At 37.6% G+C, this 27,380-nt stretch overlaps 2 protein-coding genes across 4 annotated transcripts; one reads left to right on the top strand and one right to left on the bottom strand.

The window, feature by feature from the left end:
• Positions 1-487: 487 nt before the first annotated feature.
• On the bottom strand, positions 488-17,961 carry LOC139472342 (tubulin-specific chaperone cofactor E-like protein). Its single transcript, XM_071254808.1, has 9 exons — positions 17,657-17,961; positions 13,471-13,662; positions 11,824-11,962; positions 10,789-10,867; positions 9,761-10,310; positions 8,787-8,845; positions 8,245-8,387; positions 7,662-7,830; positions 488-5,444 (listed from the first exon to the last, which is right to left on the bottom strand). The coding sequence occupies exons 1-9, from the start codon at positions 17,888-17,890 to the stop codon at positions 5,294-5,296; spliced, it is 1,716 nt and encodes a 571-aa protein (XP_071110909.1). The 5' UTR covers positions 17,891-17,961; the 3' UTR covers positions 488-5,293.
• A 275-nt stretch (positions 17,962-18,236) lies between these two features.
• Positions 18,237-26,940, top strand: LOC139472326 (clathrin light chain A-like). 3 transcript variants are annotated; one of them, XM_071254797.1, is made up of 7 exons: positions 18,237-18,412; positions 19,796-19,842; positions 20,579-20,623; positions 21,719-21,895; positions 24,222-24,336; positions 24,975-25,086; positions 25,915-26,940. In XM_071254797.1, exons 1-7 carry the CDS (start codon positions 18,271-18,273, stop codon positions 26,084-26,086), a joined length of 810 nt encoding a protein of 269 aa, XP_071110898.1. In that variant the 5' UTR covers positions 18,237-18,270; the 3' UTR covers positions 26,087-26,940. The 3 variants fall into 3 exon arrangements, with proteins under 3 accessions (XP_071110898.1, XP_071110879.1, XP_071110888.1); XM_071254778.1 differs by lacking the exon at positions 20,579-20,623; XM_071254787.1 differs by lacking the exon at positions 21,719-21,895.
• Positions 26,941-27,380: the final 440 nt, after the last annotated feature.

Genomic DNA, 27,380 nt, shown 5'->3' with positions numbered 1-27,380 from the left:
GGAGACATGAGCCTTTGGCTAATTGGCAGTACTAGCAGGTTTGTCTCAAGTCATTCCAATATATATAACATCTTAACGCCAGAGAATAACCAGTCTCAATTATTAGAAGGAACAGATTCCACTGGACGTAAAAGATCAAATGATTGGGAAACTTATATGAATGGATTGCTGAAAATCAGTAACGACACCAGGCATTTGTGAAAAGGATAAGCATATCCAGCAAGACACAGCATCAAGGACAAACACCATGAGTTACACTGAGTCATATTCAACTCATGCACAACTCATTTGTAGATTTAATTAGTCTTGGGACTAACAGCATAGTAGCCATGTCTACTAATACAAATATTATGATTACCAGGAAACAATGTCTCAGTTTCACAACTTTAGTACGTGATATGAACTTCATAAAAAGAAAACAAAGTACATTCATATTTGCTATAAGTTTATTGTCACAAATAGAGTGATCAAGAAAAATATGCAACACATAAGATAGTGCCATAAATTCTAAACTATACAAGGTTGGTAAAACATCAAAACTTGGGTATAACAACAGTACGTAATAGGAGAACCACGTCTACAAGTCTTGTAGTCACAACTTTGTTCAATGTCGAGGTGACATTCCACTGCTATATATAACTTCAGCAGTTGATGTAGTATTTAAATATAAACACTAGAAATGTTGCCAATATTTTATTGAATCACTAAGTCATATTGAAAAACATAACATTTCTGAATCTAGATCTTCTGTGTCCGTGCCTAGTGACAAGTAATTGTTACATAAATGGATACTTGTTTTGTGTCATTTTGTTTATATCTGTAGAGATCTCAATATTTTCATTATCTCAGTGTTAGCTGAAATGGTATATGTACAATTATTCTTAATTTGACACCTGTTCCATACAAAATTGTTTGCCCAATACAAAACATATGTATCTTTTTTCCAACTAAGTAATATTTTCAAGGGTTTTGACTTATTCTAAAGGGATAAACAGAAGCAACAATTCTAACTTTTCCAGGAAATCTTTAACAAAAAGTACTTCAAAGATTAACATCAATGTTTTATTAGTTATTACAGAACATCATACAGGGATGTTCAGTTGTAAAATGTGTGATAATCTCTCTGAACGTCAACTCATAAACACTACACTTAAACTCTCACTATATACGTAACGGACAAGTCTCTATCACAGAATGCTTATAAACCTCAGAACATAAAGATGGCTGCCTGTCATCATGGTGCCTTTGTGCATAGATCCTGAGAGGATTTGTTCTGGTACGATACCCCTACATCAAGTAAAGCATCCATATGCGAGACTTTCATTTTTTTGGTTAACAGACAATCTCTGAAAAATCCCTCAACAGTTGGTAGGGAAAATAAAAAACTAAAAAAAACCAATACAGATTTTGTTTGTTCTTCTAAGTTTTATCATAGTATCGTGGTGAACATTACTGAAATATGTACACCCCAAACTTGTAGTTATTTAGGCTAAAAAAAATAATAGTCTTGGTTCTCAGGCACCATCCACATCATCATAAAGTCAGCCGCATATTTCGTTTTTATTTCCGTTTTAAAAAAACCACTTTTTTTAAATATTCCTCGTCTCAAACACAGCAGTGAAATGCTACAATAAGAACATGATTTCACCAAAGTTATTGCAAACAAAATTTGGTTACATACTAGCTTGAACAACACCCCCCAGCCCTAAAAAAGAGACTGCCCCCACCTTGCTGTGCAGTGCACTTTATTATCAAAAGCCATTACCTGAGAACCAATTCTTTAATTTTTTTAAGCCTTAAGATCGTGTCAAATCTGTTGAAAAAGTCTTAAAAAAGCCTCACCTTAGAAAATACATCCTCAAATACCTGAACATAAATGACATGCTACAGTACAGACATTTGACTGTCATCCACTGCCACAGATTCTTGATACAAGATGGCGACATATGTAACATGACATTTTAACTGATGATAACATGTGAAATATACAAGAAAACTGAGAATATAAAAGATATTTTCTTATTGCTAAAATACCTGGTCCACATTTTTCTTTTCTTTTATTTAAATATACCATATTCCTAATGTCCTCATTTCAACAATGATTGTGCTGAATATGATATGGTACTGAGGACAAAAGCCAGTGAAATTCACACAGAGGACTAGTGACAACAGTTTTGACATGTGTGGCCCTTTGCACTGTGAATTTTTATGGCATTCGTTGTGAGTACATGAGTTGGGTTTAACATCACTGTCATGTGGGAGGACTGGTCAGAGTGACACAGGTTGCAGGTGTTCACCACCTGGAGGACTCCCAAGGGCAAGAGCATAGCTCCAGCAAACCATGGCTATACCGGTAATGGGTTCAGTCTGGGCCTCTAACCCATGACCAGCAGATCCTGGCCTAGATGAGAGACATGGAGCCTTAACTCACAAGTCCACCAAACGTTGGTTAATATTAGGCCTCAAGAATATATGTTGCTAATCATTCAACCATCAGTGCCCTAAATGTAACTTGATTTTAAGCCTGAAAATAAAAATAACTTCATAAACATTCAGCCTTATTTTCAGTAATAAAACTTTGGTCTAAAAGAATAGGAACAGTTTTGCAGGCAGGTGTGCCCTTGAAAATGTGTGTCTAAAAGTGTCTTGAACCATTCAACATTGCATTTGAAGAAGGAGAAAGTTCATACAGGATTAGTTAAGCATACACATTTAATAAGGCTTAATGTTTGTTAGACTGTGAAGAAGGCATATGGTTTGCTTCAGCTAATTCTTGTGGAGATTTGCAGACCATTAGAATTATGTTTTACAGCAATTCCTTGGAATTTCCATGTGAAAGTCACTTGATGCTGACTTGTCCCTGAGCATTCTACTTAAAAGTATATGTTACTACATTTGACCGGTACCTGCAAAATATCCAAATGCCACTCAAAATGATATATTAATTGCTTAAATAAATGCCAGCTATTTACAAAATGCAAACGTTATTCTACACAATACAAAATATAAAGATATTGGCTTGGAGCACTAACAGGAAATATCTGACAAAGACATCAATCACAACACATCTATAACTAAAATATACTACTCAAAAGAAGTTAAGGATCATCGATTCTTTTATATTACTATTGTTAATCTGCTCTGAAATGAGAGATTACCTGCAGTGATATGAAATAATCGGGTGATCCTTAACTTCTTATGAGTAGTATATATGCATTCAGTTGATACACATTCATGTGATACACATGATTAAAAACTCTGACTCACATTCAGAAGTCAACCACCAAAATATATGTATATATTATAAGGTAGCATTGTCATTCTCTAAAAGCACAATTATTACTGTAAACAATGTCATCACACAAATAGTAATGAACAATAAATCACAAATGTGTCGGTAGCCCAAAGTCCTCAAAAACACACAAAAAAGTGAAAAGATTGTCCATTTTCTTTAATAAAATGCCTGCCCTATGAACATGATAAATTTGAAAATTTAACAAAAACAAATTTAAAAAGGATTGTTTGTATCTTTGTTTTAAAAGGTTTCTTTCAAGTCTTGTGTTTCAGCAGAATAACTGAAATTCAGGATAACTAAAAAACAAGAAATACAAGCTTTAGACAGTAGAAATACAAAGATTTCATGCAGGTTGTTAATCTTAGCTAATGTGAACTGTGAACTAAGATCATATCTTTAGCCAAAAGCAATAGTAAATATATAGAAAGAAAATTACGATAGAATGTTTGAGAGCACTCAGGTCACTATAACCCAATCAAACATAATTTTCCTTCTGAATGTCAAGACAATAGCTGTGGCTGCAAACATGGCACCTTGACACTATAGAGAACAAACTATTTTACTTTGTAAAACGATGTTTGCTTTGTGAAGCCTTGTATCCAGCCATCACAATAAATAAACTCATGCAAAGGAACAAGGCCCCCTTGTATACCAACAAATCTAACTTGTCACACATCAATTGTAGCAAGATATATCAACTCATCTATAATATTGGGGGCTTCAATATGTTCAAAAACATTTATTGTTAAAATGAAAATATATCAAATAAAGGATACAAACAAAGGTTTATGTTTCACTATGTGCAATACAGGTAATATGGTCATACATACCATATATATTCATAAAGTATTTAGATAGCCAGGAAATGATGATATGATTAATATCACCACACTCCATGTTCCATGTGTAATAACAAAGAAATATAAATATGGTATTATGATGTATTCATTATGCATCTTTCCATTTATTTTTTCTCCCCAGTATTATGAAGGGAATGGAAAAAAATATGTACATATTTGCTGAGGAGTTAAAACTGCAGCTGGCTTCTTGAATCACTGATAGCGATGTAGACATGGAATTTATGTATAACAGTTTTCATTGAGTGTCTATATTACTAGCTGGAGACATAATATAAATCAATATTTTTATGTTTAATTTTTTTTTCTGGCGGCTTTTCAGTTAGGGCAGCGGGCCCATGAAACGAAAAATAAAAAAAGTGTGGCCGAAATCTAAAATAATAGTTCAGTGTCATGTAAGTGCACATAAAAGTATGGATAACATTAATCATGAAATTAATTACTTGGAACAAACAGAAATTTATCTAATTATTTGCTTACTGCATAGACAACACATAAATAATTTACCAGAATACCGAATGGAATATATACCAATACTTTATATTTTTTTTGGGGTGCCTCTCACCTCTCTCATTAAGTGCTAGTATTGCATGGCCAATGGCCTTCTTCTACACATTACTTAATACTAATAGGACTGTTTGTTATAAATGCATTTCACCAATATACACAACCCCATTAGAATCAGATCTTAGTGCACGTTACAGCCCGTAACTGTCGTTCTGAATGCCCAATGTTTCGAGGTTGCATGATTAGAAAACACATTCAGACTTTCACTTTGGTGTTCTTGTAAGCTGACTGGTCGGATGAAAGGTCTCTCAGATGTGATCTAGAATGAGATGTCCTCAGATCTCTGTGTCAGATCTGATTCTAATGAGATTGCCAATACACATGAACTCTAAAACAGAAGATACCAGTACCACAGTACAAAGAACAAAATTAGAAGATTGTGTAAATTTTGAGGTATTTTAATATATATTTGATAACTTAATATGAAACTGAGTTATTTCATTCACAAGTCATAATCCTAGTTTGGGTAGAATATCAGTAATGTCATAATTAGTATTTAGCTTGGCAAATGGTCGGGAACATTTCAACATTGTTATCAAAACTATATAGTCTAACATTGTGTGACTCCATGTTGCTATCGGAAGGAGAATAGATCAATATGGATCTCATCGCCAGTCAAGAAGTCAAATCTGCCCATAGGGAGGGAGTCCAGGAACAGTTCCTCCAGATCAGGGAGTTCTCCGATGCATGTCCGGATCATGGACTGGTGGTACATCCGGAACTGACTGCAAGAAGACGAGGAGTGGGACACATATAGAGGTGTTTGCATTAGATGCCAATGGTGTCTGTATTACATCAACAATGGTGTCTGTATTACATGCCAATGGTGTCTGTATTACATCAACAATGGTGTCTGTATTACATGCCAATGGTGTCTGTATTACATCAACAATGGTGTCTGTATTACATGCCAATGGTGTCTGTATTACATCAACAATGGTGTCTGTATTACATGCCAATGGTGTCTGTATTACATCAACAATAGTGTCTGTATTACATGCCAATGGTGTCTGTATTACACCAACAATGGTGTCTGTATTACATGCCATTGGTGTCTGTATTACATCAACAATGGTGTCTGGATTACATGCCAATGGTGTCTGTATTACATCAACAATGGTGTCTGTATTACATGCGATTGGTGTCTGTATTACATCCACAATGGTGTCTGTATTACATGCCAATGGTGTCTGTATTACATCCACAATGGTGTCTGTATTACATGCCATGGGTGTCTGTATTACATCAACAATGGTGTCTGTATTACATGCCAATGGTGTCTGTATTACATCAACAATGGTGTCTGTATTACATGCCAATGGTGTCTGTATTACATCAACAATGGTGTCTGTATTACATGCCAATGGTGTCTGTCTTACATCAACAATGGTGTCTGTATTACATGCCAATGGTGTCTGTATTACATCAACAATGGTGTCTGTATTACATGCCAATGGTGTCTGTCTTACATCAACAATGGTGTCTGTATTACATGCCAATGGTGTCTGTATTACATGCCATGGGTGTCTGTATTACATCAACAATGGTGTCTGTATTACATCAACAATGGTGTCTGTCTTACATCAACAATGGTGTCTGGATTACATGCCAATGGTGTCTGTATTACATGCCAATGGTGTCTGTATTACATCAACAATGGTGTCTGTATTACATGCCAATGGTGTCTGTATTACATCAACAATGGTGTCTGTATTACATGCTAATGGTGTCTGTCTTACATCAACAATGGTGTCTGTATTACATGCCAATGGTGTCTGTCTTACATCAACAATGGTGTCTGTATTACATGCCAATGGTGTCTGTATTACATGCCATGGGTGTCTGTATTGCATCAACAATGGTGTCTGTATTACATCAACAATGGTGTCTGTCTTACATCAACAATGGTGTCTGGATTACATGCCAATGGTGTCTGTATTACATGCCAATGGTGTCTGTATTACATCAACAATGGTGTCTGTATTACATGCCAATGGTGTCTGTATTACATCAACAATGGTGTCTGTATTACATGCCAATGGTGTCTGTACTACATCAACAATGGTGTCTGTATTACATGCCATTGGTGTCTGTATTACATCAACAATGGTGTCTGTATTACATCAACAATGGTGTCTGTATTACATGCCAATGGTGTCTGTACAACATCAACAATGGTGTCTGTATTACATGCCAATGGTGTCTGTATTACATGCCAATGGTGTCTGTATTACATCAACAATGGTGTCTGTATTACATGCCAATGGTGTCTGTATTACATCAACAATGGTGTCTGTATTACATGCCAATGGTGTCTGTACTACATCAACAATGGTGTCTGTATTACATGCCATTGGTGTCTGTATTACATCAACAATGGTGTCTGTATTACATCAACAATGGTGTCTGTATTACATGCCAATGGTGTCTGTATTACATCAACAATGGTGTCTGTATTACATGCCAATGGTGTCTGTACAACATCAACAATGGTGTCTGTATTACATGCAATTGGTGTCTGTACAACATCAACAATGGTGTCTGTATTACATGCCAATGGTGTCTGTATTACATGCCAATGGTGTCTGTACAACATCAACAATGGTGTCTGTATTACATCAAAATGGTGTCACTATTACATCATTACATTTAAAATGTCTTGGTATTATGAAAACACTAGCCCTGTCCTGCTTTCTATTTACTTGCCAATATGTGTTAGTTGCTGACCTAGCTACATGTCTCTCATACAGTATGTAACTTTCTAAAACAGTCTCACATCTGCTTCAGTTGCCTCCCTCGAGTGAACATTGAACAATATTGTGGACATTTTTAACTTCCCAGTTCCCAAAATCTGGAACATTTTGAACAGGTCTGAGTACCAGGAGTCTTATTTTCATTCAAAATGTGATCAGACCAAACTGACATAATCATGGTTGGCTCACCGTTTGTGCACACCCAACTTGTCGGCCACGAAGTTGCGCAGTTTCCCTACAGGTCCCACAACATGGATCTTCTCCTTGAATGCCACTTTCCCACAGAGGATGAAGGTCAAGGTCGGCCTTTCCTCGTACCTTGCACCGAGGTCAATGTCAACTATCTGTGTCAGTTTACCTGCACCAATCCAACATTAAAGACGTGTTTAGAGACAGTAATACAGGTGTTGCTGTTGCACAGTTCCAATTAAAGTTTAGACATTGTGTCATAAAGGACTGTCACTTGACACTTGATTCACTGGTTAGGATAGCAACTACACTGCAGAGTGGTTGTGTATATTCATAGGTGAAAGTAGTGTATTCCAACCCATGAGGAATTGTAGTGTGATTTGACTAGAGTCCAAGCAGTCTGCTACTTCAGCCACTATCCGAAGCGCGAGTCTAGTATAATTCTGTTCAATCAAGTGAACTCAGCTAATAATAAATAGCCCATATCATAACACTAATATCTACTGAAAATGATGCCAAGGGACAATGCCATCAATGAGCAGAAACAAAATTATTTCATTACATCCAATTCAATTGGACCTACCATGCTTTTTTTCCAGTTCAGCAAATCTTGTTGGTCGATCACTCTCAGCAGTGTTTAGAAAGTGTCGCAGGAAGAACCGTTCTGACTTCTCTCTCTCTGTGTTGGTGATATCGCTGCCATTCAGAAGCTTGATATTCGGCAAGCTGATGAAACAGAGTCCCACAATAAACAATCTTCATGATATTGTGAAAGAGAATGATAAATGTATTGATTACCTGGAGCCAAGACCTACAGTTCATTTTAGAACACATTGTGTATACATAATATCAATAAATGCAGCAATTTTGCAGAAGAGTTTTAAGTTGTCTGGTGGATGACAAGATAAAAAAAACTTGATGTAAGTGGTAAGGTCACTGTGACATACACAGCTGGTCAGGAACAGCTGGCAACATTCTTCTCCCTTATCTTAAAACCCTGTCAGAAGAACAACATCATTTGCTTTAACCTCATCATGAAATGTAGAATTCATCTCAAAACTTAGTCAAGTATGAAATAATAATACTTTATTTACTTTTCAATTCAATGTTAAAACTATACCATACCTTGCTATGTACAACATCCATCGGTCATCTTGCTCCATCTGTGCGACAAGCGGTATACCCTGCAATAATACATCCATTGTTAAAAATATATTCCTAATCAAACTCTGCACAGAAAAATGTTCACTCACTATGTCAATATTCCGTTTGCTTGCATGAATAGTTGCAATAACAACCAATAGTTTTGATTAATACATGGTCCTATAACTCGTTTGTTTAAAATAACTATTTGTTTAACATCACACAAGGAATATTTCCGGTCATATGATGTCTGTCTGTAAATAATTGAATCCGGATGAGACGATCCAGTGATTGACATCATGAGCATCAATTCACACAATTGGGATACAATGACATGTATCAACCAAGTCAGCGAGCCTGATCACCTGATTCTGTTGGTCACCTCTTACGACAAGCATGGCTTGCTGAAGACCAATTCTCTAAAATAGCTTCCTGATGACTATGTGGTCTGTAGTACTTTAAGCACACTTCTATTCAGCCAAAACAGTACACCATTGCCAGCTTATTTCACACATTTATCCAAATCTATTAACTACTCTGATTTCGGGTGGTAAGGCTAAGTGACTTGGTTGACTGCTTGACATCTAGACTAACATTTAATCTATGAAATCTTATATTACACAATACCCTTCTTGACTCTAAAAATAAAAAAAATAACTTTCCCGACGCTGATTATAGAGCTAGCTACAGCTGGCTAGACTTGCTTTTGTATACGCTTCAAGATTGTGGTGTTTTTTTTTCATAAAATATATATATTCCATAGTCATGGTGCACGACTACTTGACATCATCTCCCTCATGTTGCTCATTATATCAACCACTGGTTTGTCTGGTCCTCAATTGTTGACAGACTACCATCATATAACTCATCATGGCAGAGTGTGGAGTAACAAACATATAAGCAAACAAACATATGCCTGACATCATACTACGTTTGGCAGTATAGTCACAACTTACGGTCAGCCTCACTGATGAAAGGGAGGGGAACTGAGACAAGGCATGCAGGTGTTCCCAGTCAGTGATGTTGGTCTTGCTTAAACACAATGTGTGCAGTTGGTGGAAAGGTCTTGTGCCGTCTTCCCTGGCATCATCCCCTCCAGAATCAGGAACCTCAGAGTTGTCTCCCTTCATCTGATCTGATTTGGCGATGGGTTTTCCAGAATTTTCTGGGGTGCAATTTTTCTTTGATTTGAACATATTTGAAGGATCAGTTTCTTTTGTTTGAGCATTGCATGATTCACAAGCTATGTTGCAAGCCTCATTAAAAATCTCATCAACAATGCTCCAGCATTTCTCATTCACAGAATTATCCCCAGACTGGCAAGCCTCTGACACAAGAACATCAATGATGGCACTGCAGTCTTGCATAGGGGTCATATTTGGCTTGAGGTCACCAGGCTGGTTGCCTTGACAACTGGGCTCATAATGAACATCCTGTAAAGGGTTGCCAGAGAGTATGAGGTTTTTCAGATTTGTGAGGGTCCGTAGTTTCCACACTTCTGACCAGCTGAAATACAACATTCACAGTGTTACGTAACATTGTCATCAGTAGCAGGGACAATAGAAGTTTCTTGCAAAATTCAAGCACTATACGTAATGAGGAGGACTGAGAGGTTCAAGGCATGTGGATTACAATTTTTTTAGATTTTGGCAAATGTGGGATTGTAGATTAATAAATAGTGAAATTTACTGGATATTTTGGTTTCTGCTTAAAAATTGATGTACAGTCAAGAATCGGAAATCTGTAAACATTTCTGAACATGAAGAGTTGCTTGGACTCGCTAAGATCAAGTTCACACCAGAGAGGACAACTGCTGCAGATGGTACAACATGAAATGGATGAAACTTCTAAAAGAAAACTTCTGAAAATTTATTCAGACAGTAATGATAAATTAAAATCTGATCATGGACCCCTTGGCTCGTATTGCATTTACAGAGCAACTCAGTTCCTGAATAATAAACATATTTCCATTAACAACTTTCACCTCTTGATAGTATTATTGTTGAGCCGCAAACATTCCACTTTGGAAAAGTGCTTCCACTCGCATTCAAGGTCTTCAAAATCTGTGGAAAAAATGTATCTTGACATCATAGTCAAACACAACTAACGAAGAAAACCAATTTGGTTTCTATAACACAAACTTATTCATATTCCATCTGTATGACGGTAGCCTGTAAACAAACAAGTCTGAACCAGACAAACCAGTGATTATTATTATGAGCATTTACTTGTTTGTTGTTTAACTCTGCACTCAGCAATATTCCAGCAGTATGACGGTGGTCAAATGTGGACCAGACAATCCATTGATTAACATCATGAGCATCGGATCACGCGATAGGATTACGATGACATGCATTCAATCAAATCACTGATCGCTTTTCCATTAAGTCACCTGTTACAACAGGCATGGGTTGCTGGGGACATATTCTTACCCAGAATCCTCACAGGTAAATGTCATAAGCAACATTTGACACTGAGGTACATTGACACGCAATCAATCAAGTCATGGTGCCTAACCACCCAATCCACTCAGTTGGATCTTAACACAAAGCATAGGCTGCTTGGAAGCTATCCTAATCCAGATTCCTTCAAACTGTCAGATTCCTTCAAACTGTCCTATTTGCCAAATGTTCCTACTAATCAGACTTTGTGGAGAAGTATGTACAATAATAACACACACAATGAAAGTTAAACATGCCCACTAATTCCTAAATTTTAAAAATAATAGACACAGCAAAGGCGGATCCAGCATTTTTAAAAGGGAGGGGTCCAAAATATCAATATCCCCTCTCAGATAGTTTTACTGCCTACAGCATACTACATCTGGTTTTCAAAAGGGTGGGGGGTCCGGAACCCCTAGTCACCCCCTCTGGATTCGCCTATGCACAGGAAACAATTTGCATGTAGCCTTATATTTTGCAGAATTTCTGTATCAATGCACATAGAAATGGGAGCAAATTAATCATTGAATTCCATAGCTCCCCCGCCTTCTCTAACGTATAGAGCGTACAGGACATACCATTCCCACACACATGCAGCTCTCTCAGAGAAGGCAATCTTTGTCCTAGTGCCTCCACCTCTGTCCACGTGATGCCAGTCTTGTTCAGAACCAGGTTTTCCACGGCTGGTAGTTGGTGTGGCCAGTCACGAAGCAGGGCCTGATTAAAAGGAGATTGTTTGTCTTTTATACATGGTGAAGAAAACAAATCAACATTCATGCATATTTGTAACAAAAATTGCATAATACCAACATACAGGAAATTAGGATGAACAGTATTTGACAGCTGTAAACCACAATGTGTTCTACCATGAATTTGGAACCGTGGTCTAGTGGTAGAGCGTCCGCCCGGAGAGCGGAAGGTTCGGGGTTCGATCCCCAGCCTCCTCATACTAAAAGACGTTAAAAGATGGTACTTGTTACCCTGTCTGGCGCTCGGCATTATGGGGCTAAAATAAGGACTGGTCGGCTTGGAGTTAGCATACTGTATCTGAGTGGGGTATTCAGGTTAAACTGCGACACTATAAAGCGGCATCAGTCCGGACTAGTACAAGCAGACACACACACACACATGTGCATGCACGTCACTATATGGAATAATCTTGGACGCGACGTTAAACCCAATTTCACCTCACCTCACCTCACCATGAATTTGGAGATTCCTAGATTCTGATTGGTCAATGAGAGGTTATCAAATCATGTCTGAATGAAACAGCTGAATTGAAGACCTCATCATTGCTAATATTTATTGAAGAGTACTTCTTTTCCAATCATTTTCAATAGGCCTTTTTAAATAACGAAATAATCATACTTATAGGTTAAATGCTGTAAGTTGCTGTTACTACAATATTCAAAGGATTTGTGGCAATATATCCTGTGCAGAAAACATGATAGAAATATACAAAGAGAATGTATTTCAAGTTTTGGGGACAATGGAGAGCTTGAAATTTGGCGCTTTTCCACATACAACTATGAGGTCATATCTTTTGTGTCACAATCAGCAGGATGATGTCATAATAGTGATGTGCGGTGTAGAACAAAAACTTGCTTGTTTAGTTTTCAAAAAGGGTGCCCACCAAGCTTACGAAGTTGTTGTACTACATGCTTTCAGTGTCAGTGAATCAGTACGGTGTAAAATAACTGACTGACCATATACAGAGCCATCTTTTGTTTAAAGCTGTTGTCTGTAGTTCAGATGGACAACCCACTTAAAACAATGCATTCAACCCATGTCATTTCACTCAATATCTTCAAATAACCCAAATAGTTGTGTTTTGGAAACCTATATGTAAACCCACTGTGTTTTCAATGTACAGCTAGGTTATCTGTAGATTCTTTTCAATGAATAGCTTGGTAACCCGCAGATTTAACAGTGTTCAATTTAACATTTGAAATCTCACAATGCACTTTCGGTTCAAAATACTATTCAGCATGGTTAAATCTACAGGTAACCTAGCTCTGCATTGAAAACATAGTATGTTTATCTCCTAATTTAATGACTATGGCCCTTGTACTTTGCGAGTCAAACAATCATATACAAACAATTCTCTTGAAACCATGGAATTTCTTAATATTAAATGCATGAAGAAATTCTAGTATTGAAGATTCCAAGATTCCAACTGAGATTCAACTGTAGTCCCAAAGTCATGTTATGACTGAACAGCTTACCTCATCTTTCATAAGTTTGTTTCCACTGAGATTGACAAACTTGAGCTTGGGGAGTTTTGAAATTATCTGCAGGATTTCTGACCAGTTGTCAATGTTGTTACATGCAAGGTCAAGGTCAACCACATTAGGGCAGATGGAGGTGAGTCCCTCCTGTGGCAGTCCCGCGTGGGATATGTTGTGTCGGTCTAACACCTGAAATACACCACAATATGCTTTAATGCTAATATTTGACTAACCGGTGTTCAATATTAAGCATGGAATTAAAAGATTCCTTGTTATACCCTATTTAGGGGTCCCTCGATTGAAATACTATGGGCACCAACCTCAAGGACCCTGGGACCCACCTTAATTTCAAACACTGCTTACTGGGTCACACCGTTATGTTCTCGTTGATATGAAATATACTACTCAAAAGATGTTCACGAACACTTGATTTTTTATCTATGATTCTTCAACTTCTTTTGAGTTGTTTATAAATTAAAAAATATGACATTTTTAACCTAGTGTCATGATATGCATTCTTGAACTAAATAACAGGTGGAAACTAAATATCGGATTGAAAGGAATTAACATAAATGTCAGTGTCCATCTGTTGTGTATGAAAAGCAAATGTGGGTTAACCCAAATACAATCTGATGAGTTGTGTTATTGAAATCCCCTAGGGATAAGATTTTCCATAGAAAGCCTATCTAATTCCTGACAAGAAACTGGGTACAGTCTGGCAACAAAGTTACTTGGCCGAGCAAGAGCAGATCCAGCATTTTAAAAAAGGGAGGAGTCCGAAATATCCAAATCCTCACTCAGTGGGACGGGTTTTCCTATAACATGCTACATTTGCTTTTCAAAAGGGGGGCTCCAGGACCTCCAGGACTTCCAGGACCCCCACCCCAAGGATCTACCTATGCTGAGGGTGCAGTTACCATCTGAGGGGTCTTACAAAAAGGGGAGGTGCATGGAGCATGGTGACTGGATTTAGGGCTGGGGCGAGTCCAAATTTACTACCCTGGTCCTCCTCAGTACCCACCCGACCCGAGTACCTGAGTTACCTGTCCCAGCCCTAACTGGACTGGAGAATTATGTACACCAATTTGCAAAACATGTGTTATGATGATGACAAGTGATTTCCAAGTGGAGTTCCACACAGCATGGGTCATACTTTCTTGTTTACACATGCATTTGTGACAACTGTCCGTTCCAACCCATCTTCAATAATATCTTTCCACCTCTACAGCAAACACAAGTCTGAACATCAAGTCATTATAGACTATTTAAACAAAGGCTTGTGTGAACAGAGCGCCCAAGGAGGACTTTTCAGTGTCCAGCCACAATAGAGACCCTAGTCCAGGTATTCAACCAGCTGGTTATCACCGACACATATTCAATCAGCTGTTACTAAACAGCTGTCTCTGAACACATCTAGTACTCAGTGGGATGCTGACAGAAGCTAACATAAGCATTAATAAAAGCCTTTGAACCATTTGTAGCTTGACCAGTCAGTTATAGCGTGAGCATTGTGTTCCTGTACAATCTTCGTGCTTGAGTCTTACACATCAGTGCCTTTGACTCTGGCATTTTGCCAGCATTGTGTAACACTGATACACAGAATAAACATGACCTTATCCAGCCTTTGTGTATAACAGGATTAGAGATCAACAACAGTACGGGCAGGAGGCTGTGACATATAATAAATACGAGGGCTGGGAGCTAGCATGACAATACAATAATGTGACATATTTAGATTTCTTTATATATATATAAATCTAATTTAATAGATAATATTTGGGTGTTTTTGTTATAATTAAGATTCAAAATTAATCCAATTATCATGGATGATTGAATTTTTGTTCAGTTTTGAATGAATTATTTTCCACACAAACACACACACACACACACACACACAAACACACACACACACACACACACACACACACATATATGAATGATATGTATGAATTTGTGAAGGGTAATAAATTGAGCATATCATGTAAATAACAAACGTCAGATAAAAGACATTATCATACCTCAAAGTCAGAATGATGAGATCTGATTGGTTCACGTTATCTTACAAAAATATAATGTATCCCGCCTGGGAGGGAAATAAATTTCTGAGCAGGAGAACAAAGCCCTTATACCCCGCTTCAAAGCAAAAATCTGCACGCCTTTTCCGAATCAGTGGAAGTCATGTGACACAGCACAAGCTAACCTCAGCTCAATCGAACAGCTGTTTTCCATCAATTTTGAATTTCATAATGTCATACTAACATGTCAGTAGGATAAATTTGATGTAGCAGGATCACAAAGGGTACATGGGGTTTTATATGCATATACAGTGTTTTCAGCTATGTTTATGTTGCTGAGTTTATCAAGCGTATTGTAAATGGAATTGCATATTAATTCATCCTTATTCTAATAAAGAATACAAAGAAAGAATATTAAAATACTTAAATGTATGTTTTGTTCTTTTCTCATTAACGATCAATCATTATTTGACCATCAGTCTTTGTTTTTCAAACCAATGATGAATCCTGAAATTTAACCAATTCCTATCATGACTTGTCCTGCACTGGCTACAGGGTATCTCCGCCATGTCGATATGATCTTACATTAATTGCTTTTTCATAACACCCCTAGTCAATGACGATATGTGTGCCTGGGAGAAGTTTTGAATAATTCAATCATTCATGATCAACTAATCAACATGAGGCTTTTCAACACAGACTTTCCCTTGTTGATGTTTAATTGATTGAGACTCAAGAAACTCAATCAATCCAACTCATTGTTTGCTTCTTTGTGTCATTCTTCTTGAGATTTTCCCATGGGTTAAAAGAGGAGAAATCTGGCTTCATGCTTCTTTTGCCTAAATTATTAGAAGCAGGCTACATTTAATGAACCAAATAATCAATTGTATCATATGTTACAAATGACCCCCAAACAACTACAGATGACTTTTTATACATGATCTCTCCTCTGTATTAGATGTAGTTCAGGTAACATGCTCATAACAGCAATCGAATATTAGGTATAGGTAAAAATATTTGTTGGATACATATTTTGATGAGGTTTTATATCAGTTAGTTACAGATATGATAAAAAATAAGGGTTGTTCTGTTCTTAATTTGGTGTCATAGTCATCATGTTCAGGATTTGTGTAAAATGTTTCTTTGCATTCTTTTATAAAAAATGAGAAATATATCCCAATATTTAAGCTCTCTGCAATAAATTGGTGTCATTTTACAAATATTTGATTTCAGGAATGCTAATTAGTTTTTCCAGGTTTTAGAATGTCAAATGTAAACAGTGTTACTTGAATAAACAAATGGAATGAACCAGGATTGCAGAGCTGGGAGGGTAGTCTGGCAATGGGGATTAATTACCTTTGATTGCACAAGGTGTTGTTGGAACAACATGCAATCTACTACCAACAGTACCAATACACAGACCAGCAATTAAATACCCCCACCCTCCCTCAACAGCTTGCTCCCACAAATCAATACTGTAATAGACACAGTAATAGCCAGAATACTTGGAACGGCCTTATGGATAATGCAATTCACACTCCAGACATGCCAGTTTTCCAGCACATGATTATTTAATCATCTTATCAACTTATTAGCATTTGAACCCCACATCTAGAGACTAACAATGCTTTTGTTGCAGACCACGTCTATAATAATGTATCATTATATTATTATATATTTATACTATTATATTTCTGTGTAAAATAAAACAGTTACGTAGCCATTTTTAGTGATGTTATTATAAACCTAAATGACAAATGAAAGAAATAAAAGCACAGGTGGTTTAGCTATGTTGTTAAAAACATAATGAATCATTTGCTTTCATGTATGCAGGATTCTTTTGATAACATTTTGATATGATAAACATCTTTCCCCTACTAAATGACATTCTAAGAGAAATCAATGAATTAAAATAAGATTTTAACCTAGTGTTATTTATCATTCATCAACATAAAGCATCTAAACAAAATATTCAATTTTCGCACCACTATACAAATGATATTTGTACGAACAACAAAACATTGGGCAAAAAATATGATATGACTGGTCTACCAGGAAATAACCGACAAGTGGGATTGCACACAACTATATGTGCCATGACATGGCATAAATAATTTTCTGTGGACAGATGATGCTTTGATACATTCATAAATAAAATTTCTACTTACGACATTTCTCAGATGTGCGAGTTCCGCGTCTGTTCCATTGTTGCGTGGTTTACCTGTGATCACGATGTGCACGAACTCATAATTATCATCATTCATATTAACGCAGTATTTCTCCGTAAGGGCATCCAAAAATGACCTTTTTCTGACTAACCGTTTGCGACTGACATTTCTTGAGTTGTTGTTATTCTGCTCCATGCCTTCAGACATTACCTGAGTCTCAGGTATGTGTTCCATTTTGAGTTTCAGACACCTGAGCTAAAGCGTATATTTAGTAAATGTCATCACAATGTTGACGCCACGCCAACTTGTTTTTGTTTTGGTAGTCGTGATGTCCTCTATGCAATTTATGATAATTTTGTATTGTAAAAGAACTCAAATTGGATATATTAGCATTTTTTACACTCCAAGTATCTTTTATATATTTATGAGATCGATATTGTTGTCCATTATGAATATATATCTTTTGATAACTGAATTAATCATGTTAAATTTATTGTTGAACATCATGTTATTTCTAAAAATAACGACCAATCGAAAAAATTGTTTTGCGAAGCTGCATGTCACGCACTTCCCTTTCTGACGTCATTGCCGGGTTGCAAGCGAGAGAGAGAAAGATGGCAGATTTTGACAATTTCGAGGGTGCTAATACCGCAGAGGAAGATCCTGCAGCGGAATTTCTTGCAAGAGAACAAACAGAACTTGCAGGATTGGAAGATGATAACTTCGCAGGAGATAGCTCGGCACAGCCAGGGGGAGGTATGCAGTGAAAGGGTTATTTTCTTATTCGAAACCACCCATATTTTCTCCACGCCCCCACCCTCGGCCTTATTTTTACGACGGTCGCTGCATTTGTACAACCAGCCTTAGAAATTTCACTGGTCCTATAGTCCTTGCCAAACTGCCCAATAGTTAAGGTAAGGACTAGGAGAAATTTGCCATCTTAAAGGGTTTGCTACATGTTATCACTATAAGGACAAGTGGACTGAAACACAGGAACTCGATGAATAGCGTGTATAGCATAATATATTCGTATAAAAAAAATCACACCCCTCTCTATACATATAGACAAGGAGTGACACCCGCCATATTGGTTCTTATTCAAGATTTCACACTCTGTTCGAATCACAGCTCGATATCGCATGAAATATGATTGTAACTCATTTCAAGATCTTTCAACCTATTTGAACTTGCTAAACCAACCATAGGCTACACAATCATGTTCATCTGTGGTCACCTTACCTCATATTTATTTTAAAACATCCATGAAATCTCAACCCTAAGATTTGTCGCTGAGGTAAACAGAAAAAGGTGGCCAGAAATTATGGTGCTACACAAGCTTGAACTCAGCAAACTCCTTCAGTTCAAATTCTATTCATAGCATATCATGTTCTCAAAAACTGACAGTAGATAGCTCAGATTCTATCATCCTGAACTGTACAAACTATGCCTCAACAATGTTCATATTATTCTATTCAAATCTGATATTCAAGCCACCTACCATGATACAGTAAGAAAGAGGTGAGCTGAAATTGGGTTTAACGTCACATCCAAGATTATTGCACTTATAGTGCATGCATGTGTGTGTGTGTGGCTGCTTGTACTAGTCAGGACTGATGCTGGACTGATGCCGATTTATAGTGCTAGCCCACTGAGATACCATGCCACAGTTTAACATGGATACCCCAATCAGACACAGTATACTGACTCCGAGCCGACCAGTCCTTGTTTTAGCCCCTTAATGCCGAGCGCCAGACAGGGTAACAACAAGTACCATCTTTTAACGTCTATTGGTATGACATGGCCAGGGATCGAACACCTGACCTTCCGCTTTCTGGGCGGACTCTCTACCACTAGACCACGGAGACGGTCCAGTAAGAAAGATATTAGTATCTGAATCCACATTCCTCCACCATTTCACATTAACTTACTTCCCTCTCTTTCTGCACCTTTCTCACTCGCCTTTATGATATTTACACGAGTACTGAAAAATTGGATGGTATAAAGTGTTCAACATATCAGACAGGTATTTTTAGAATCATATCGATAATTGAGTTATGTACTTTTCTTCTGTCAACTTTGCATAAACTGTTTTCATTTTTGAAATATGTTTTTTCTTATCAACTCATTTTATTGTTCCAGGTGACTTTGATGCTTTTGGCAGTCAATCCACAGAGCCTGCAGCTCAGGTAATACTTTAGCTAATCCTTTAGACACATCTTTTTGAAGTGTGTATTTTTTTTTAATGTGTTTTGCAATACTAACATGATTGAAGTAGGATATTTTCATATTGCTGTCTATTCATTTACTTGTTTATCCTTAAAGAATGTCAAACCTGTAAAAACAATGAGCATAAGTAATGTATTATGTCATAATAACTTCACTAGCTATGAATCACATGGGGAAGGGGGATGCAGAGTAAGAATTGCTCCCCAGCAACCTATGCTGATCATGAAAGGCGACTTGTTGGGTTGTCAGAATCAGTGACTTAGTTGATTGTGTGTCTTCGTACCCCAGCGGCATGGATTGTTGCTCACAATATTGACCACTGGATTTACTAGCTGCCATCATATAGCTGGAATATTGCTGAGTGCTGCATGAAACAACAAACAGAACAAAAAAACACAAGGTAGAAAGGCAAACCTTTCCAGCTGTTTCCTTCATCTGGCAATGTTGGTAAAGTTTGGTGAAGTAGGAAAACTCATTATCTGGATACAGTAACGGACATTTCAAATTATTATGGTAATTATTAGTGACATCATGCACAGTACTTTGAGCTCAATGCATGGTACACCAATATGTATAACTATTGTATTGGATATTGTGCTGTGTGCTGCATGAATCATGGTAGAAACGTAGCTTCCTGCATGGTTATGATTGTTGTACAATATCCCATGCTTGACTTTGTTATTTGTCATGCTATAGGAAGAAGAAGATGATGATGATGTTGATGTTGATGATGAGTTTGCAGTGAGTTGGTTTAGTTCTACACTGTATCCTGTTTCTTGTAGTGTCTGTCCAGTAGTTCTACATATATGGAAGACAGTGGGATGTCCTAACAGTGTGTATGTTTTGTATGTGATATGTGCTACTGATTTGGGGGAAGGATTACAAACATAATCATTCAAATTATTGACAGTTACGCATAAGGATATCAGAAGAAACTGCTGCCATAAAAAGTATTTGTTTCTGAAAACAGTAAATAAAATTTATCTGTAAGATAATGATGATAGAATTAAGATCTGCTTAAAGTCAGCCATGATTGTTTGTTGAGAGCGTCAATATAAAATTTTAAATACAAATGGTCATTATTGCCTACCCATGGCTCATTATTCTGGAGGTTGTTAATCCAGGTGAATTTTATGATGATGGTTCTGTATGAATTACTGGAGTTTTACACTATTCATGTATTGCTTTGCTTCAGTAGAAATCACAGTCTCATTAAAATCTTATGTTTTACTCCGATATGATAGCTCTCTACCTGGAGATCTGAGGACGCTTCCATCTTTCTAATCGGCCAATCATCATCGAGGCTTCTAAATTCTTGGTGTGAGTGAGTGAAGCATTCAAACCAGTATATCTGATTTCCGTATCTCCAAAATGAACAAAATCAACAAGTTCCAAAAGTAGAAAGTATTGCGACACCGTTATATTGTTGTGGATATTTCATACTTCCAGTCATTTCTGAGTGCAGAGAGCTATCAGAGTAAAAGATTTATTTTTTATGAGATTGTAGAAAATTAATTAGCTAACATGTACAGTGGCATTTGGTTTTGCCCTACTCGTTTCTTATTTTCTAACTATTTTCATCCAGTTTCTTCCATGCAGATATCTTTGAATCAGCTGCTGAGAGCTGAATCTTGGTCTTTTTTCTTGACATGCTTTTATATACAAGGTCCTCTCTCAGTCTCTGTCCTTGTGGGAAACGGTTATGACCATAGTGACATCTTCAAACTCTTGATGCATACAGCATTGTTCAGACACATCTCCACCATCCCATGAACCCTTATTCCAGTTTAGAAAGTACCAACTCAGTAGATGTAAGACATGACCTGGTTGTTTCAGAATGACCTGTTTGGTGGTGGTCAAGGTGGTGGGTTTGAGATGGTAGGGGGAGACAACTCCTTGGGAGACGGACTCCTTGATATGGGGTCAGTAGAGCCTTCTGGAGGCTTGCTGGACATGGATGCTGCTCCACCATTGGTCAATGAACAGTCAGCCCCTGAACAATCTGTACCGGCAGTGAGCAGTTTGTATTACATCCCTGCCACCTCACTCCCTGTGTTTCCATTGCATTTAAAACTAAACGGTTATCATTTGTTGAACAGTTAACACTGGTTTTCCCCGTGTCGCCCAAGTGTTTGTATTTTGAAACAATAGTGACAGTATTCTGAAAGGAATCTTTCAACTTGTTAAGAGTAATTTGGGAGATTGTTTTGTTTTTGAGGAAATTTGGAAAGAAAACATTATGCATGTCGTAAGCATGATGTTATTAGAAGTGAAACTGATGTTATGAACATACATCAGCCCAAGATATTCAGTTGTGTCCTTGATTTCAAGCCTGACTGCAAGCTTTGGGCCATTGGTTATTGGCACGGACTGGTGACAGCTTCGTCAAACTGATGACATTGAGTGTGAACTAACCTTCATTTGGGAAGCAATAATGTTCCAAACACTTTTCTGTGTAGTGCACGTGGAAACGCTACACCTGAATCATTCACATCCTTTTCATCTACAAGCATAATCCTAAACCAATATTCACAGGGCTCCAGATAATGTTTTTACATTTACTCACATGTTATCATTCACATTGGGTTTTGGTAAGTTTTCTTTGGGTATTCAGTGCTTTCACTCCCTTAAATCCTGTCTACTGGGTATTCTAACACCAACGAGTGGACACTGGTAAAATGATTCTGCTTAAATTGCTGTTTCATGTGACAAAATTGTATCTGTTCATGTGCTGGCACAAGTGTGCAGCATGTCATAATCTCACACCAGTGATGAACAATAAGCATGACGTATCACCTTGTTATGCTTTATTCACTACAGTAGATTTCATGGATGCATTGGGTGATATATTATTACTCAGACTCACTTTTTGTTATAGTATTGTTGTTTTTCAATTTATCGTGTGTATTTGTATGTAGGCAAATCAAAATTACTGGGGTAATGGTGGTATATTTTGTGTATTTTACACAAATGTGAAGCTTATCTGGAGCTCTGATGTTCAGCAGAACATGACATTGATGACATCCTCCATTCCTTGTCAATACTTCATGATGGAGGGAAGCAGTGTTTACAACATGATGAAGTTCTGACCCCCCATTGCACTGGAACATGGTGTAGAAGATGTTGTAATCAAATTGTAGTTTTTCTGTAAATTGTTCTAACCTCGACACATTGAATGGGAAATTAATATAGATTGGATCGATTGTTTGGAAAGTCCTAAATTGTTCCACCTTTTAGACATGTTAACACCACCATAGATACCTTAGAGCAAGGTGGATCTGCAGTATTGCCCTGTGTGTCTGTGCATTGCTTACACTACTGAGCAGACGGCCCAGGCCCTGTTTGGAGGTCCTGTAAATGTGATGACTATGGCATAACAAAAATACTAACTCCCTATCTTGATGACAGATCCACAGCCTTAGAAATTCATCATTCTTTAAGACTAGTCCAGAGGATTAGAGTAAACCTTCTTTCCTTGAAGTTTGTAACTAGTCCTGCTTGAACAAGACAAATGTTTGCTGTTTTCATTTTCTGTCAGTTTTGTTCAGTTCCATTTTGTGGCAAAATGGAAGAATTGAGAACTGGTTGAGAATTATAGCCCACAAATGCAACCAGTCAGTGAGGACTACCAACATTGAATTTTTGCTTGTCTTCAGCACAATTTAGTAATTTCAGGCTAGCAGAATTGTGTGAATTTGAAAGGCTGATCTACGTGTGAACACTTCCATGTTGCTTGACTGTTGCTTTCCTTGTTTATGATCTGTGCTCTTTGTGTTTCAGTTTGTTGCAAGCTCGTTGTTTAAATCTGCACATTTGACGCATGTTGTTAATGATATACATCATGTACATGGTGTAACATGCCGTTTTACATATTTTGGTTTGATTATTTACTTTGTACACAACTTCATATGGTGTTTTGTTGATCAATGATAACGTGTTACTAATTTATTTTCTTTTAACGTGTTACTAATTTATTTTCTTTAACATTAATTCATGCCATCAATCAGTTGTTAGTTCTTATGATCAGGGACAAGTCACAGCATACTTGTCAAAAACCTGATGTTGAAACTCCCCCCCTCCTGTCAAAAAAAGTTAACTACGGCCTTGAGCAGTGAACTCTCAAGCAAGTATTTCAAGCAAGTCAAAAGTGGACCCCCTTTCCAATGAAAAATAGGCGGTAGGCACAGCATGACGACAGCGTCTTGTACTATGACTTTCAACTGCTAATGAACTAGAAAGTAATTGTAAGCTATTGAGAATTGACAGGTCAGGATGCTTGTCGTGTTGCTGTTGACACCTTGGACAAGTGGATAATTATTTGGTTTGGTTGATTTTGCAGACCAATGGCCCATCGGACGCTTATTCTGCCATCTCACAGGTAGACACGGAGAGAGCTGAGCCTGAACAGATCAAACTTTGGAGAGAGGAACAGAAAAATAGACTAGAGAAAAAAGGTGTGTCATTTGTGTGACTTTGTTTAAGGTGATACAGCATATGCACAGAGAGATGGCAACAAGCAGCTGAAATCATAATTTATAAAAACCCTGTGAAGATTCGGGGTAGAATAGGTCTTAAGCAACCCATGCTTACCGTAAAAGGCGACTATGCTTGTCGTAAGAGGCGACTAATGGGATCGGGTGGTCAGGCTCGCTGACTTGGTTTGATGTATGTCATCATATCCCAATTGCGTGGATTGTTGCTCATGATGGCAATCACTGGATTGTCTTGTCCAGACTCGATTATTTATAGACCGTTATCATATAGCTGGAATATTGCTGAGAGCGACGTTAAACAACAAACAAAACATAATTTTAAAAAGTATACTTTTAACAATAACAGTGATAAGGGTGGTAAAATTGGGGCTGCTCAGTATCCCAATTTGTGAAAGGCAGATGTGTATGATATAGTTACATGTCTTTACAGTATTGTTAATCATCACTCTCCAAAGTAATAAAAAAAACATACTTATTTAAGCACTCTGTTGAAAAAAAGAAATTTCTACATGTGTGAAGAGGGCTGTTGGGTAGCCTAGTGGTCAGAGCTTTGGCCAGGTTGAAAGCTGGGACAGTAACTACTGCATGTTGATATTCAGATGTGGAAGAGGAGCAGAAGAAGGGGGAGTGGCACGATGTGGCCAGGAAGGAACTCGAGGACTGGTACAAGCATCATGCTGAACAGCTGGAGAAGGCCAAGGAGAACAACAGGTAGAGCTGAACAAATACACATCTAGCCATTCATCATTCACATCTGGACTGCCTCTGTGGTCTAGTGGATAGAGCGCCTGCCCGGAGAGGCGTTGATAGATGGTACTTGTTGTTACCCCGCCTGGTGCTCGACATTAGGGGCTAAAACAAGGACTGGTCAGCTCGAAGTCTGTATAAGGTGTCTGGGTGGGGTATTCATTTTAAACTGTAGCATGGTGTCTCAGTGGGCTTGCACTAAATGTCGGTATTAGTCTGGACTGTCATGCATGTCACTGTATAAGTGAAATAATCTTGAATGTGATGTATAACCCCATTTCATCAATGTATGTTATGCATTTCAAATATTCCCATTCAAGATTCTCTTTCTTCATAGTAGGATACCATGTTGACGAAAAAATCTTTGACACTATTTTTTTTATTTGGTATTATGTAATGTTCATTCCAGTGCCTTAGGCCTCCGCTGTCTCCAAATTTGTTCACTTAAACTGCACGACTATTATAGACTATTATATGCCACTTAAAAGAAGTTCTTGAACACCTGACTTGTTCTTTAACCTCTTTTGAGTATAGATCAGTGTATAAGTGATTATCAATTTGCCTGTGGCACAGAGACCTTGTTCAAATTTGTTCTGACCCCCCCAGGATATCTCATGGCATGATATCGGGTTAAATCCAACTAATCCATAGCGTATTTCAGAATGGTGCTTTGTGTAACATGTACGTTCGTGGGGAAGACTGTCTAGCCCAATCTTGGACTGCTGTTTTTCACCTCTAAAACTATATGTATTTGAGAAGAATATTCACTCTCACTCACTCACTATTTTTCAGAGCTGCCGAGACTGCTTTCATCAAGGAACGTGACGAGTCCATCCCTGGAGCTCAGTGGGAGAAAATATGTCGGTTGTGTGAGTTCAACCCCAAGAATGTGAAGTCCACAAAAGATGTGTCCAGAATGCGCTCCATGTTGCTGCAGCTTAAACAAACCCCACTTGTTCGCTAGATGTTCATCTTATCCGTTCTAGATTATCTAGGTTGTCTATAAGGAATAGGGAAGGATGAAGTCGTCTTATCTTTTTATTTCCACAAAATAAGGTCCAAGTTACTCTTTCCTATATTGTCGTTTACTACATTTTGGATCAAACACACATGGAAATCTTATTCAGAAATTTATTGGAGTGACATTTTTGTCTTTGGTCAGAATTGTTAATCCTTCGTAAGGATTGGTTGTAGGAAGTGAGAGGCACCCTTGCCCTTTTCTCCGAGATAGAACGGAATCATCGTGTTCCAACCACCATCTATGGTGGTCTACAAGTCAGCCTTGCTGCACATCCAAAGGTGCCCATGTATTTGTGTTTCATAGTTTGTTAAAATGTATACTCTGATCACTCATTGTAGGCAGGGACAATATCCAGATAGTGTTCCACAACCTGCGTCAATATTCATCTTTGTTTGTGATATGAAAGTTTTATCAGGAATTATTCCTGTATGAGGAAAGGAGTAACTCACTTTCAATATAGTTAAGGAAATTTAGGGCATCTGCACTGACTATAATAATCAAACATGTATGTTGTAGATATTTACTGTTGTGGTTGGTTAAGAAAATGCATTGAAACCATGCATGAATTATGCAGGAATCAAGCAGCAAATGATTATGAAATTACTGTAATTTGCTGATCAAGGAGTGAGTGTATGTCATTAGTCACATTTTTCAGTTACCATGGTTACTGTCAATTTTAGATCGTAGAGTGCAATTGTTTGTTGGATATTTTAGAGTGAGAAATTTGTGTCTATGAATGACTGCATTCCAGGTGTATATTTATTTGACATGTCTACAAATAAACATTATCAGTTATATCTGTTAAATTGTTTGTTGTGACTAATGGTTCTCAAGGCACAGAGACAAGTAAAGAAATAGTCTCAACTACCAACAAAAAATAATGGACAAATTAGCTTTTACTCTTTCATCATCTGAAATTTTGAAAGGCAGTACAAAGTATATCGTCCATGGTTTGTTTGATAAATTCTTGTGGGCCTACTGCTGATCAAGTGAAGAATGGCCTTCATGGGAATTGGCTGCCTTGGTTGTTAAGGTTCATGCTGTTTTCTTATACATTAGGGGGAAATAATCTGTTTCTGACTAACCAAGTCTCATAGCAACATTTAATTTGATTTTCCACTCTTTACTTTCGCACTATGGCCCCTGGAGTGATTCCGGGTAAGAACTGGTCGACAGCTGCCTATGCTGGTTGTGTGAGGCTTAAACTAGTGGATCGGGTGGTCAGACTTGCTTGATG

Source organism: Haliotis cracherodii, unplaced genomic scaffold (assembly GCF_022045235.1).
Source record: "Haliotis cracherodii isolate W230 unplaced genomic scaffold, xgHalCrac1.p SCAF_1, whole genome shotgun sequence".
NCBI classification, from domain to species: Eukaryota; Metazoa; Mollusca; class Gastropoda; order Lepetellida; family Haliotidae; genus Haliotis; species Haliotis cracherodii.
The sequence above is the reverse complement of the archived record's forward strand: the minus strand, read 5'-3'. Positions and strand labels throughout refer to the sequence as shown.

Bases quoted from the DNA above. Each gene is read 5' to 3' on its own strand.
- LOC139472326 (XM_071254797.1), top strand. From the start codon at position 18,271: ATGGCAGATTTTGACAATTTCGAGGGTGCTAATACCGCAGAGGAAGAT. The intron at 21,896-24,221 runs GTGAGCAGTTTG...TTGATTTTGCAG, and splicing joins CTGAACAATCTGTACCGGCA to ACCAATGGCCCATCGGACGC. The intron at 25,087-25,914 runs GTAGAGCTGAAC...ACTATTTTTCAG, and splicing joins AAGGCCAAGGAGAACAACAG to AGCTGCCGAGACTGCTTTCA.
- LOC139472342 (XM_071254808.1), bottom strand. From the start codon at position 17,890: ATGGAACACATACCTGAGACTCAGGTAATGTCTGAAGGCATGGAGCAG. The intron at 13,663-17,656 runs GTAAGTAGAAAT...GGTGTATTTCAG, and splicing joins TCGCACATCTGAGAAATGTC to GTGTTAGACCGACACAACAT. The intron at 11,963-13,470 runs GTAAGCTGTTCA...CCTTTTAATCAG, and splicing joins ACAAACTTATGAAAGATGAG to GCCCTGCTTCGTGACTGGCC.